This window comes from Phocoena phocoena, chromosome 8, assembly GCF_963924675.1.
Source record: "Phocoena phocoena chromosome 8, mPhoPho1.1, whole genome shotgun sequence".
In the NCBI taxonomy this organism is placed as follows: Eukaryota; Metazoa; Chordata; class Mammalia; order Artiodactyla; family Phocoenidae; genus Phocoena; species Phocoena phocoena.
The window spans coordinates 10584189-10599614 of NC_089226.1; the positions used below are offsets into that span (position 1 = coordinate 10584189).

General features: G+C 41.2%; 1 protein-coding gene across 3 annotated transcripts in view; it reads right to left on the minus strand.

Moving 5' to 3' along the window:
- JHY (junctional cadherin complex regulator) overlaps window positions 1-15426 on the minus strand; it is a 64581-nt gene that overhangs the window by 19525 nt on the left and 29630 nt on the right. For 2 of the 3 annotated variants that reach the window (XM_065882942.1, XM_065882941.1), the window contains exon 3: window positions 11796-11909. The exons of the other annotated variant lie outside the window; for it this stretch is intronic. In XM_065882942.1, coding sequence (XP_065739014.1) covers window positions 11796-11909 — 114 coding nt within the window. The remainder of the gene's footprint in view (window positions 1-11795; window positions 11910-15426) is intronic. 3 annotated transcript variants of the gene reach the window in all.

Below are 15426 nucleotides of genomic sequence, written 5' to 3' on the forward strand. Positions count from 1 at the left end.
AAAGCATAGTCCTTTGGCTGCAGCGTTAGCACCGGGGGCTCCTGATGCCTAATGCTGGGATGGTAATTTCTCAGTAAGATCTGTGCTCAGTTATTAATGCTCCTTCATACTGTGCCGTCCAAGGGAAGTCTGCCCCCAACCCTGAGACAGGCAGCATCTGGCTATTTCTCTTTCACGACGTTTCCCGTTTACATGACCTGAGCAGAGGGGAGAATGCACGCTTTGATGTCAGCCAAAATGTTAATCTGCTTTAAAACAAAAGCCGTTCTTGTTCTTAGTCACCCTGATCGACCCCGGAGTCCTGAGGGTTGTGCCTGGGCTCCAAGATTAGCTCTGAAGTTTCTTTTGTGTTTACTAACAACAAAACACACATTCTTTGAGTCTGGGTTATACATTCCACTCGATAATATTAATAAAATTTAGAGAACACAGTAGCTCTAATTTTCAGTGCTAGTATAGAAGGACTCTATGCTCAGGTGAACAAAAGCGGCATAGCTCTGTTTATAGTGCTGAAGGAAAACCAAATGAATAGCTCTTTGGAAAGGTGGGCAGATCACTTAGGATGTGGTCACAAGGATGTTGACATAAATAAGTCAAAGACGCTGCATATCTTTCGCGCTATCATTTCTTTTCCTTGTCTAGAGAGGCAAGAGTTATTTTATTTAGAGGCAAGAAAGGAAACATCCTGTTTCATCCTTTTGAAGGCTCATGTATTTGGGGAACTTCCTTCTTTCCCACTGACAGCATGCTCCTTTCCTGGGAAGGATCTTCTGCTGGTGGGAGTGTACCCTCTTGCACTGGCCAGCAAGGGTCTGACCCTTAGCTCAGTACTGTGTCTGGTTCTGAGCACACAGGGGAAATGGGATTTGGAAAATCTGTGAAGATTCACAGGACAGCACAAAGCGATTCAGGGCAAGACCTATGTGGACAGGTAAAGTGACGACGGATTGCTTGGCTTGAAGTAAGGATCTTAGGCATGTGTACGGCACTTAAATAGAAAATGATGAGGATGACCATCAATTCTCAGTATTTTTTTAAAATAGATCTTTATTGGAGTATAATTACTTCACAATACTGTGTTCGTTTCTGTTGTACAACAAAGCAAATCAGCCACATGCATGCACATGTCCCCATATCCCCTCCCTCTTGAGCCTCCCTCCCACCCTCCCTATCCCACCCCTCTAGGTCATCGCAAAGCACCGAGCTCATCTCCCTGTGCTATGCTGCTGCTTCCCACCAGCCAACTATTTTACATTCGGTAGTGTATGTATGTCGATGCTACTCTCACTTCGCCCCAGCTTCACCCTCCCATCCCACATCATCAAGTCCATTTTCTATGTCTATCTCTTTATTCCTGCCCTGCAACTAGGTTCATCAGTACCATTTTTTTTTTTCAGATTCCATATATATGCGTTAGCATACGGTATTTGTTTTTCTCTTTCTGACTGACTTCACTCTGTATGACAGACTCTAGGTCCCTCTACCTCACTTACAAATAACTCAATTTCGTTTCTTTTTATGGCTGAGTAACATTCCATTGTATATATGTGCCACGTCTCCTTTATCCATTCATCTGTCGATGGACACTTAGGTTGCTTCCATGTCCTGGCTATTGAAAATAGTGCTGCAATGAACACTGTGATACATGACTCTTTTTGAATTATGGTTTTCTCAGGGTATATGCCCAGTAGTGGGATTGCTGGGTCATCTGGTAGTTCTATTTTTAGTTCTTTTAAGGAACCTCCATTCTGTTTTCCGTAGTGGTTGTATCAATTTACATTCCCACCAACAGTGCAGGAGGGTTCCTTTTTCACCACACCCTTTCCAGCATTTACTGTTTCTAGATTTTTTGATAATGGCTGTTCTGACTGGCATGCCATTCTGACCAGCGTGAGGTGACACGTCATGTAGTTTTGATTTGCATTTCTCTAATAATTAGTGATGTTGAGCATCTTTTCATGTGCCTCTTGGCCATCTGTATGTCTTCCTTGGTGAAATGTCTGTTTAGGTCTTCCGCCCATTTTTTTAAAATCTATTTATTTATTTATTTATTTATTTTTGGCTGTGTTGGGTCTTTGTTTCTTTGTGAGGGCTTTCTCTAGTTGTGGCAAGTGGGGGCCACTCTTCATCGCAGTGCATGGGGCGCTCACTGTCGCGGCCTCTCTTGTTGCAGAGCACAGGCTACAGACGCACAGGCTCTGTAGTTGTGGCTCACGGGCCCAGTTGCTCCGCGGCATGTGGGATCTTCCCAGACCAGGGCTCGAACCCATGTCCCCTGCCTTGGCAGGCAGATTCTTAACCACTGCACCACCACGGAAGCCCTTCTGCCCAATTTTTAACTGGATTGTTTGTTTTTTTAATATTGAGCTCCATGAGCTGTTTGTATTTTTTGGAGATTAATCCTTTGTCTGTTGTTTCATTTGCAAATATTTTCTCCCATTCTGAGGGTTGTCTTTTTGTCTCGTTTATGGTTTCCTTTGCTGTGCAAAAGTTTAAGTAAGTCCTATTTGTTTATTTTTGTTTTTATTTCTGTTACTCGAGGAGGTGGGTCAAAAAATGATCTTGCTGTGGTTTATGTAAGAGTGTTTTTCCTATGTTTTCCTCCATTTGTAGTTTATTTTTGTGTATGGTGTTAGGTAGTGTTCTAATTTCATTCTTTTACTTGTAGCTGTCCAGTTTTCCCAGCACTGCTTATTGAAGAGGCTTTCTTTTCTCCATTGTACGTTCTTGCCTCCTTTGCCGTAAATTAGGTGACCATATGTGTGTGGGTTTATCTCTGGGCTTTCTATCCTGTTCCATTGATCTGTATTTCTGTTTTTGTGCCAGTACCATACTGTCTTGATTACTGTAGCTTTGTGGTATAGTTTGAAGTCAGGGAGCCTGACTCCTCCAGCTCCATTTTTCTTTCTCAAGATTGCTTTGGCTATTTGGGGTCTTTTGTGTTTCCATACGAATTGTAAAATTTTTTGTTCTAATTCTGTGAAGAATGCCATTGGTAGTTTGTTAGGGATTGCATTAAATCTATAGATTGCTTTGGGTAGTATAGTCATCTTCACGATATTGATTCTTGCAATCCAAGAACATGGTATATTTCTCCACCTGTTTATGTCGTCTTTGATTTCTTCCATTAGTGTTTTATAGTTTTCTGAGTACAAGTCTTTCACCTCCTTAGGCAGGTTTATTCCTAGGTATTTTATTCTTTTTGTTACAATGGTAAATGGGAGTGTTTCCTTAATTTCTCTTTCTGATTTTTCGTTGTTGGTGTATAGGAATGCCAGAGACTTCTGTGCATTAATTTTGTATCCTGCAACCTTACCAAATTCATTGATTAGTTCTAGTAGTTTTCTGGTGGCATATTTAGGATTCTCTGTGTATAGTATCATGTCATCAGTAAACAGTGACAGTTTTACTTCTTCTTTTCCAATTTGTATTCCTTTTATTTATTTTTCTTCTCTGATTGCCGTGGCTAGGACTTCCAAAACTATGTTGAATAAGAGTGGTGAGAGTGGACATCCTTGTCTTGTTCCTGATCTTAGTGGAAATGCTTTCAGTTTTTCACCATTGAGAATGATGCTTGCTGTGGGTTTGTAATATATGGCCTTTATTATGTTAAGGTAGGTTCCCTCTATGCCCATTTTCTGGACCTTTTTTTAATATCATAAATGGGTATTGAATTTTGTTGAAAGCTTTTTCTGCATCTATTGAGATGATCATATGGTTTTTATTCCTTAATTTGTTAATGTGATGTATCACATTGATTGATTTGCATATATTGAAGAATCCTTGCATCCCTGGATAAATCCCACTTGATCATGGTGTATGATCCTTTTAATATGCTGTTGGATTCTGTTTGCTAGTATTTTGTTCAGGATTTTTGCATCTATGTTCATCAGTGATATTGGCCTATAATTTTCTTTTTTTGTGATATCTTTTTCTGGTTTTGGTATCAGGGTGATTGTGGCTGCGTAGAATGAATTTGGGAGTGTTTCTCCCTCTGCAATTTTTTGGAAGAGTTTGAGAAGGATCGGTCTTAACTCTTCTCTAAATGTTTGATAGAATTCACCTGTGAAGCCATCTGGTCCTGGACTTTTGTTTGCTGGAAGATTTTTTTTTTTTTTTTTTTTTTTTTGCGGTATGCGGGCCTCTCACTGCCGCAGCCTCTCCCGCCGCGGAGCACAGGCTCCGGACGCGCAGGTGCAGCGGCCACGGCTCACGAGCCCAGCCGCTCCGCGGCACGTGGGACCCTCCCGGACCGGGGCACGAACCCGCGTCCCCTGCATCGGCAGGCGGACCCCCAACCACTGCGCCACCAGGGAAGCCCTGCTGGAAGATTTTTAATAACAGTTTCAATTTCATTTTGTGATAGGTCTGTTTATATTTTTTAATTCTTCCTAGTTCAGTCTTGGAAAATTGTACCCTTCCAAGAATTTTTCCATTTCTTCCAGGTTGTCCATTTTATTGGCATATAGTTGTTTGTAGTAGTCTCTTATAATCCTTTGTACTTCTGCAGTGTCAGTTGTGATTTCTCCTTTTTCATTTCTAATTTTATTGATTTGTGTCCTCTCCCTTTTTTTCTTGATGAGTCTGGCTAAGGGTTTATCAATTTTGTTTATCTTCTCAAAGAACCAGTTTTTAGTTTTATTCATCTTTGCTATTGTTTTCTTTGTTTCTATTTCATTTACTTCTGCTCTGATCTTTATGATTTCTTTCCTTCTACTGACTGGGTTTTCTTTGTTCTTCTTTCTCTATTGTTTTAAGTGTAGGGTTAGATTGTTTATTTGAGAATTTTCTTGTTTCTTGAGGTGAGATTGTATTGCTATAAACTTCCCTCTTAGAACTGCTTTTGCTGCGTCCCATAGGTTTTGGGTCATCGTGTTTTCATTGTCATTTGTTTCTATGTATTTTTTAATTTCTTCTTTGATTTCTTCAGTGATCTCTTGGTTATTTAGTAGCACACTGTTTAGCTTCCATGTATTTGTGTTTTTTACAGTTTTTTTTTCCTGTAATTGATTTCCAATCTCATAGTGTTGTTGTGGTCAGAAAAGATGCTTGATACAATTTCAGTTTTCTTAAATTTTCTGAGGCTTGATTTGTGACCCAAGATGTGATCTATCCTGGAGAATGTTCCATGTGCACTTGAGAAGAAAGTGTATTCTGCCACTTTTGGGTGGAATGTTCTATAAATATCAATTAGATATATCTGGTCTATTGTGTCATTTAAAGTTGTGCTTCCTTATTTATTTTCTGTTTGGATGATCTGTCCATTGGTGTAAGTGGGGTGTTAAAGTCCCCTACTATTATTGTGTTATTGTCGATTTCTCCTTTCATGGTTGTTAGTATTTGCCTTATGTTTTGAGGTGCTCCTATGTTGGGTGCATAAACATTTATAATTGTTATATCTTCTTCTTGGATTGACCCTTTGATTACTATGTAGTGTCCCTCCTTATCTCTTGTAACAGTCTTTATGTTAAAGTCTATTTTATCTGATATGAGTAATGCTATTCCAGCTTTCTTTTGATTTCCATTTGCATGGAATATCTTTTTCCATCCCTTCACTTTCAGTCTGTATGTGTCCCTAGGTCTGAAGTGGGTCTCTTGAAGACAGCATAATATGGTCTTGTTTTTGTATCCATTCAGCCAGTCTGTGTCTTTTGGTTGGGGCATTTAATCCATTTACATTCAAGATTATTATTGATACGTATGTTCCTATTAACATTTTCTTAATTGTTTTGGGGTTTTTTTGGTGGGTCTTTTTCTTCTCTTGTGTTTCCTGCTTAGAGCAGTTTCTTTAGCATTTGTTGTAAAGGTGTTTTTGTGGTGCTGAATTCTCTTAGCTTTTGCTTCTCTGAAAAGCTTTTGACTTCTCCATTGAATCTGAATGAGATCCTTGCTTGGTAGAGTAATTTTGGTTGTAGGTTTTTTTCTTTCATCACTTTAAGTATGTCCTGCCACTCCCTTCTGGCCTGCAGAGTTTCCACTGAATCAGATGATAACCTTATGGGGATTCCTTTGTATGTTATTTTTTGGTTTTCCCTTGCTGCTTTTAATATTTTTTTCTTTGAATTTAATTTTTGTTCGTTTGATTAATATGTGTCTTGGTGTGTTTTTCCTAGGGTTTATCCTATATGGGACTCTCTATGCTTCCTAGACTTGGGTGACTATTTCCTTTCCCATGTTAGGGAAGTTTTCAACTATAATCTTTTCAAATATTTTCTCAGACCCTTTCTTTTTCTCTTCTTCTTCTGGGACCCCTATAATTTGAATGTTGGTGTATTTAGTGTTGTCCCAGAGGTCTCTGAGAATGTCTTCAGCTCTTTTCATTCTTTTTTCTTTATTCTGCTCCTTGGCAGTTATTTCCACCATTTTGTCTTCCAGCTCATTTATTGTTCTTCTGCCTCAGTTATTCTGTTATTGATTCCTTCTAGTGTATTTTTCATTTCAGTTATTATGTTGTTCATATCTGTTGTTTGTTCTTTAATTCTTCTAAGATCTTTGTTAAACATTTCTTGTATTTTCTCAGTCTGTGCCTCCATTCTGTTTCTGAGATTCTGGATCGTCTTTACTATCATTACTCTGAATTCTTTTTTAGGTAGATTGCCTATTTCCTCTTCATTTATTTGGTCTTGTAGGTTTTTACCTTGCTCCTTCATCTGTGACATATTTTTTTGCCGTCTCATTTTTTTTTTTTTTTAGTAAGTGTGATTGTGTTCCTATCTTACTGGTTGTTTAGCCTGAGGCTTCCAACACGGGGGTTTGTAGGCTATTGGGTAGAGCTGAGTCTTGGTGCTGAGATGAGGAACTCCGTCAGACCTCACTCCGATGATGAATATTCCCTGGGGTCTAAGGTTCTCCGTTAGTTCAGTGGTTCATATGAGGGAGGCCTGGGAGATCAGGAGGGGCAGGTGGGAAGGATCCTCCGGGAGGAGCTGAGCAGGAGAGAAGCAGAGGGCAATTGCCCGGCCCACTCGGGCCTGGGGAGCCTCCTGAACTCCCAGGCTGATCCCCTGCCCTCCAAAGCCCTCTCCAGGCTGCATAGCTCCTTGGGGGCATAGGAGGGAGGACAGGGAGATCAGGAGAGGCAGGCAGGGGGGGCCCTCCCAGACGGAGGAGCAGGAGAGGAGAGGAGGGCGTTTGCCCTGCCCATTCAAGCCCAGGAAGCCTGCTAGGCTCCCAGGTGAGGTCCCCTGCCCTCTGAGACCAGGGGTGGAGGGCACCCTGGGCCCCTTCTGTTCCTTGAGCCTAAGCCACACCCTCCACAGCCCCCAGGGCCTTTTTCAGCCCTGTGGGTCCTGAGCATTTTGCCCCACCCACTGCCCAAACCTCACCCTTTCTTAGGCCCCACGCTCCACAGCCAGGGCCTTCCCCCCCCACCCTTTTTTTTTTTTTTTTTTCCTCTTCTTCTTTTTTTACTATTGTGATATTGTTGTACCTTCCGGTCATTGATTCATCTTTATTTTTATATTCTTCCTAACATATCTGTTAGTTTCCTAATTTTATTTTTTACTTTTTTATTTTATTTTTTTTGGCTGCCCCAGGCGGCTCGTGGGATCTTGGTTCATGAACCCAGGGTTGGGCTGAAGCTCCTACGGTGGGAGCTCTGAACTCTCAGTATTTTTAAAGTGAAAACACACAGGCTTAAATGGTCCAGGGACCTTGTTTCCAGCATATCACCCTGTCTTTTCTTGTCCTCTATCTCCAGTTTCTGATCCTTTCAGCATATAAATGTATTTAAACCTCTTCTATTAAAAAAAAAAAAGAAACAATCCCTTACTTGATCTCATTCTCTGGTTAAACCTCATCTCTTAATCCACAGCCAAGCATCTTAAAATGTAGGCTGGTCTTCATTTCTCCAGCTCTCATTCTGACCTCTGTATCCTGCGGGAGAGCCCTTATTCTCACTGAAACTGCTTTGCTCAGGCCACCAATGACCTTTTAGTGCTAAATCCTATGGTACCATCTTCTTTAACTTTCTGTTTTTTCAAACTTACACAATTATTTCAAACTTACAGAAAAATGGCAAGAATAGCACAGAGAACCCCCAAATATCCTCACTGATCCACCACTTTTTAACATTTAGCCGCATTTCTTCATTCTCTCTCTTTCTGTAGATCTCCCACTCTCCATTTGTAGACAAACAAATCTACATTCTGTCATTTATAGTATTATTGTTTGTATCATCATTACTTAGTTTGTCTGAATCATTTGAAACTTGCATATATGAGTTGCATACATCACTCCCTTTTCGTGGCACCTTTTTACTTGTCTTCTCTGCAGAGTTGAACCCTGTTCACTGATTTCCCTTCCTTGAAGTTTTCATGTCTCAGGTTCCATGACACTGTTTTATCCTGGCCAGCTTTCTGCCTCTCTGGCAATCCCTTTGTAATCTTTTACCTTCTCTACCTCTGCTCTCCCTTAAAATATTCTTACCAATTTCTCCAGGGCCCAGTTCTTGACCTTCCTTTCTTCTCTCACTACCTACAATTCCTGGGGCAGCTCAGCAATTCCCATGGCTGCAACCCACCAGGGAATTCTTATGATGCAAATGTATACAGGTTAACTCAGATGTCTCTCCTGAGTTCTAGGTCCTCCTCCCTACAGTCAGTCACCTCCTAACTCAACTTCAGGCCCACTGCTGGCCTCACGCACCCCTCTTTCATTCCCAGAACCAAAGCCCTCCTTTTCTTGCTCAGTGGTGTTGGTGCCACTAATCAGACACTCAGAAACTGTTCTCTTTCTCTCTCCCACATTCACCTTGTATTTAAGCAATTGCTAAGTTTGTTCATTCCACTTCCTGACCACCTCAAGGCAGGGGCTGAGGGGGATCAGGTGCTGTCCTAACCTGCCAGGAGTTCAGTCCAGCCAGTGGAAAAAGATATACCCACTGTCCGGCAAAGCGAACTGATGGCATGTGGAGTGTGGGGCAAACAGAGCAAATGCTGCCACCTTTCCAGTTCTCTCATCATCTCTTGCAGAAATTACAGCAGAAGTCGCCTGACTGGTTTCGCTGTCTCTGCAATCTTATTATTCTCTTCCAGTCTATTCTTCAGACCTTGGCAGTTTGTTAACATGCAAGCCCAATGATGTCATTAACCTGCTTACAATTTGCCAATGGCTTCCTGCTCTCCGTAGGATAAAATTGAAAATCTTTTGATTGGCATAAAAAGCCTTTCATGGCTCCTCGCTGACCTGCCCAGCCCTGTGTCCCTCATGCTTTGCCCTTTAGCTACTGAACTCCAGGTAATACTCAGGACAGGCTAGATTGCCCTGCATTTTTACACCTCTGCTCCCATTCGTCTGCTTGGCATATTTTGACTCATCCTTCTAGGGGCAGCTCAGGTGCTCTCTCTTTTCAGGAAGCTTTTCCTGTCTTTTTAGAGCAGAATTAGGTGCTCTTTTAGTTACACTAAAAGAAAGAATTAAATTATACCTACTTTTATATCACTGCATTATAATGATTACATAACTGCTTTCCCACTACCAAAAGTTTTAAGCTCCTTGAGGGTAGGAATCATTTTTTTTTAAAAAAAAGGATCTTTTGTCAAGTTTTATTTACTTTTCTGAAGAGTTTTTTTAAAAAAAAAAACATGTCTTTTCGGCTAGTCACCTAAAAGCTAGTGGTTGGAATATAGTAGGTACTCAATAAATATTTGTCGTCTGAATTATTTTGATTTCACGTAAAGGTATTTCTTAGTAGTGAGTTACTCATTGTTAGAGTAAGTTTACTGAGGGATATGCAGATTCTTTGAAAATCATCTTTCAAGAAAAAGATTTCAAATGAGGCCCATTTTCACTTGAGATTCACTAAATGACCTTTAAATGGTTTTTTAATCAACCATTAAATATTGAGATCAGCTTTGGGTGAAGCAATGTGCTAGGAGGTGGAGAGGAATACAATGCTAAGGTTCAAGGAGCTTATCGTGTAGTTGGTACAAAAGAAACACAGGCAACAGCTAATGAGACAGTGGCCGGATAGGATTAAACCCTGGCGGAGTGGTCCCAGCCACAGGCACACCAGGACAGGGGTGGGAGAGGCAGGAGGGGGACCACAGAGAAGCCATCTGAGCTGGGTAGTTGAAGAGGAGAAAAAAAGTCAGCCTGGAGGTTTGTATACTGAGTGCCCCGCCAGCATGCAGGACGCGCAGCGAACACCTAACAAATCCTTTCCGAAAAAAGAAAGGGAAACATCCCTTGGGCTGCTCGGTCTTGCTGTCATTTAGATGCGACAATCTTAAGATGCTTTGCTCCTTATTGCCTTTCCTCAGGAGTGGGTTAGAAACAGATGAGTCTTGTACCCTCAGAGATGAAACAGTATCCTTTTTGCTTTCTTCTGATTTTCCTCTGTACGAAGTTTTTTACTGTCTCTGCCTAGGGCCATGCCATGCGTTAAGCACCGTGATTTTACCTTGATTATTTTATCATTGGCCGAGACTCCTAGTGACAAGTGTGAAAGCTAGAGTTTGCAAGAATCCTACATGCTTCAACTGTGTTTCCTATAGTAATTTAAGTAACTAGAGATAAAGGATCAGAGATTTATAGCATTTTGCAGCTGGGATGGACCTTGTAGTTCATTTCAGCCAATGCTTCGTTTAAGAAAAAAGAAACTTAAGGCTCGGGGGAAGCTGAGATTTGCCCAAGTCATGCATTCAGTAAATGGCAGGTCAGGGCCCAGAGCTCCCTGTCTTCTGACCCAGTCCTTTACCCACAACACGTAACAAGCCTTAAGGCATTTCCTTTGTCCCCTCGATCCTGTTGGCCGAGCTGCCTAGGCTCTCCATCAGGTCTGGTAGGAGACCCTGTCCTCTGGGTCCACTTCTAGGAGACATTTGTCCCCATCCTCCCAACTTCTGGGTGTGGCCTCCCTGACATCAGCTTTCAGGAAGCTTCAGGTGAATGGCTGTTTTCATTTCTTTCTTTCTTTCTTTCTTTTTTTTTTTTTGGCAACTCTAAGAGTAGCCTGGAGGCTACTGCAGAGGCAAAAAGATGATTTGAGCTGTCCCTCTTTTCTAACTTTTCTGAAACTGGAATGAATTTTATTCTTCTTATTATTACTTTTCCGCTGTACATAGTTTTAACTAATGACGTCAACAGGCCCTACAGGCTGGGTGATTTCAAAGGGCTTTATCCCTTATGAAGCAGGTATAAAACCCGGTACAAGAGCAACTGCCCCATGTAATACTATACACTGGATTAAGAAGACATCAGCTACTAGAACTTTTCTTGATTCTTCTAGAAAAACAATCAGTGGGGACGGTTTCATAAAAATCTTCCCTGAAACCATATTGTGATTTCAAAGTAGTAAATCCATGGCCAAAAAAAGGGATGTCATCACGCTAAATTACTAGGTAGTAGGCGTTTATGTTCTGCAAATGAGGGCTCAGTGAGGCTCTAGGGATTCCTACCCATTTTTAGGGACCATATCGCCCATCACCTAGGGATACTATATGACTGATAACTCCTAAAGGAGACAGACTTGGGAGCAGCACAGTATTGGACAGTATTTTGGAACTGTGATTTTTTTTTCCTGCCTGTATTTTCTCCATGCCATTCCTCTGAATGTTTGAAGAGTGATATGATGATTTTTCTCTAGGAAATAGAACGCTGGGAAAGTGGGTAGGGTTGGCTAGCTGAGCAAGTAATGACCCATCTGGGCAGAAGGCAGTCTTAGCCATCAGAAGGTGGGTAGCTATTCTCAGGCATAAGAATAAACCCTTAAGTGATAAGATCTCAGTCACAAACATCACTTAGATCCAGCAGTAACCCTTGAAACACACTTAAAATTCAATCTAGCAGGTGACCTTTAGCTGTTGGGCTTTCTGATGCCATTTGTCTTCAGGGTCGATAGTGACATTTCCAGTCTCTCTGGTGTTCTGAATAGACGTCTTGTCAGTTACTCTGACGGGGTAGGAGATCTAAGGGGGTAAAACATATACAGCACGTTAACTGGATTCATTTTAGTCTTATGGCCATGGGGCTCGAGTCTGTACTCTAGAAAGAGGTCCTGCAGGGTTACGTTTTATTTATAGTTCATTTCAAGGATTCATCTCAGTCCTTAGGTATCTGGATTATTCCCAAGGAAAATGGGAATAAACAATGTTTTCTCTTGCAGGGATGATGTGAGAATTTGTGTTTTGAGGTCAAACTACTAATTATTGGGTTGGCCAAAAAATTCGTTCCGTAAGATTATGGGAAAAACCCGAATGAATTTTTTGGCCAACCCAATACTTTAAATGCTCAATACATACTCAGGGGACCTGATTTTCGAACAGTTATCTGAGCCGGACGCTGCAACTAATGTTTAAGTATACCAAACAAATTATGAAATAACACTATACCCCGAGATGATGATAAGAACAACAAAAATAACTAATATACATCGAATGCTCATAATAGCTGTCCTAACCTAAGCACTTCGTATACATTAGTTAATTCTCACAACAGTCTTACCAGGTATGTACCTTTTATTATCCCCTTTTTGCAAATGACAAAACTGAGGAACAGAGAGGTTAAGTAACTTGCCCAGAATCAACAGCTAGTAAGCAGAGGAGCCAGGCAGTCTAACTCCAGAGACTGTACATTTAGCGATTTTGCTAAATTAACTCACTTATTGGAAATATCATCTTTGACTTGCAGACTTTGTAGTTTTGACACCCCATAAATTGGAAGGATGTAGGTTAGTGGTGCTCAACTTTAGAAAGATATTAGAATAACCTAGGAAGCTTTTAAAAGTTAATGTTCTGGTCCCATCCCAGATCAATTAAATCAGAAGCTCTGGGGGTGTCCCCAGATATAAGACTCGTACTTTAAAAGCTCCCCAGGTGGGTCTAACCTGAAGACAGGTTTGGGAGCCAGTGATGAAGGCAGCTGTGTGGGATTTCGGTCCCCAAATTATTGATGGATTTATGTCCCCAAATTATTGATGGATTTAAGTCCCCAAATTATTGATGGATTTAGGTCCCCAAATTATTGATGGATTTAGGTCCCCAAATTATGGAGGCTCTCATTAGCTACCTGTTTTAAGTCAAGGAATTAGATTGTCTTCTGTGCTATATGGAATTCTAGCCACCAGGTAGCATTTCAGAAAGCAAACTTAAAGTTCTGCCATAGTAATGTTGGCAAAGATTCTGGCGGTAATTATCCAGTACACGCTCTATCAACAACGTCTATCCAGTACACCTGGTAGACGTTCCTCCCCTCACTGCCTAATCACTTGCCCCTTCTCCAGGCAGGAGTTATCTGCTTGTCACTATTCGCATAGGTTTAAAGATCTTGACAGAGAAAGAAGGAACAAGGTGGCTTGTGAACAGTTCCTTTCTGTGGGAGACCTGGTCCTTTCAAACACTCCCTGGAGTAAAATGTTAGACCTTTGAATCTCTGTTGTATCAGTGATAAACATTATTTTCCATCCTCCAGAAACCTAAATGCTATAAGGCTCTTCCTTATAAGAGCAGTGATAGGTCTGTCTGTAATTTCTATCCCTCTGCCCTTTGAAATAACATAGAATAAGTCAATCCCTCTGTCGGAAAACAGCCCTAAACTGGTAGAACCTAAGATGCCTTCCCCAAGCCTTCTCTTATATAGAAGACTTCTCAAGATGTCTTTGTCATTCCTCCTGGGAAAGATTATTCATATGGGGTCCTGTGACCACCCTGCTTTGTCACCTGCAAATGCTGGTCTCCCCATTTCTAAACTGATGTCCTTAATTTTAAAATTTAGATTCAGGATTTGATACTTGTTTTGTTAAATTTCCCCTGGTGGGCTGTGTGGTGTGAGAAGTAGCAAGGTGGAACGCTGGAAAGAGCATGGGATTTAGAATCTGTTATGGCTGGGTTTAAATTCTCCCTCTGCTGCTGACTTTTTATGCAGACTCGTATTCAATGCAGAAAGAGGCAAAAATACTTGTTAAATATTAACTGGTAAGCAGGCAGTTGACAGTGAAGATAAGCTCATTCCTCACCACTCAAGGTGGCTTCTCTGACACAAGAAAGACAATTTGTTCCTTTTGTTTTGGGTGTAACCCCCTCTCTCCCTGAATGCCTCCCTATCACAATTGCCCTACTAATATATACAAATAAGGGAAATAGTGTGAAAGTTTCAGTACTTAAAGGATCTGAAAACGGGAAAAAATGAAAATATAACTTTTTCCATGTTTGAATTCTCACCGCTAATACAAGGTACAAAATGTACTGTTGGATCATGGCGATTTTTAAATGACAGGCGGAAGTAATGAACAGATTTTGAGTGATTACCTACTCTGCAAATGGAAAACTTCACAATACCATGCAACAGTTTAACTTGTGCTGAGATGGAAAGTTTGGAGTTGTAAATGCTATAAATGCCCAAGGTCAGGAACCGCTTCTCGTGTTTCCATCTCTCAGTCCCTCACTGGTTCCAGAAACATGGGATGACGGTAAAAGTATTAGATTTCACAGCTTCTGTCATCATTTGCTCAAAGGCTTCGGTCCCTTACTGCCATGACGTTAAACAGATACACAACTCATTTAAAAGAAAAATCACCTCCATCCTGGAGGAGAAATGAAGGTCGGGGCAGGAAAAGAAATCGAAATAGGCTGCCTAAGCAGGCGAGGACATCCCCCTTTTTTAAACGTCAAACACGCAATGTCTTGGACAAGCTGGAGCTTGTCCAAGCTTTATTCCTAGATCTGCCACTAGGGGGTTTGATTCCGGCTTTTGTAAAGGGGACTTAGTTAATTTGGTTTTTCACTGGTGATATTCATTGTTTGATTAACAACGATGGGATCCCTTATGGAGCTCTGATAAAAATTTTACAAATGAAAAATACATTGTCCTACGCTTCCTTCCCCAGAGAACATAGGATGTATAATATTTCCATCCACAGGCTGTTTTGGTAGAACTTGGTGTCTGAATCACTCCACCGAGTCTCTGAGTGAGTAAAACATACTTCTACATTATCTCTTTGAAAGTGGAATGGGACACAACCTCTGCTAGCTATTTCTTTTTTTTCCTTGGTGAACCATTCTATTAATACCAATCAAATCGAGAAAATGATCAAATGAAATTGATTTTGAGCAGCATAAGCTGTGTAATGTCTATTCTGTTAAATTGGGGCCATAATTGCTTCTCCACTGAAAAGATACAACAAAGACAGCAATCATGGCATGTCATTATCCCAGACTAGAAAACCGGCCTTTGCTGGGAGGACTTCAAAGGCTTGTGGTTCTCGAATTGCATTTGCTGCTATTGTCGGAGCGCAGGCAATCTTGATTAGGTGTTTACACTGAGGTAAGGCGCAGAGCGGAGCGCCTGAGTGCCTGGGTCTAGAGCCATTAAAAAATTGTACATTATGTCCCTGGCTTTGAAGTGAGGGTTTATATGTAGGAGAGCAACTCAGATTGAGTACAGCTGAGCTACATTGGGCAGCTACTTCTCTCTCAAACTCATCAGGTG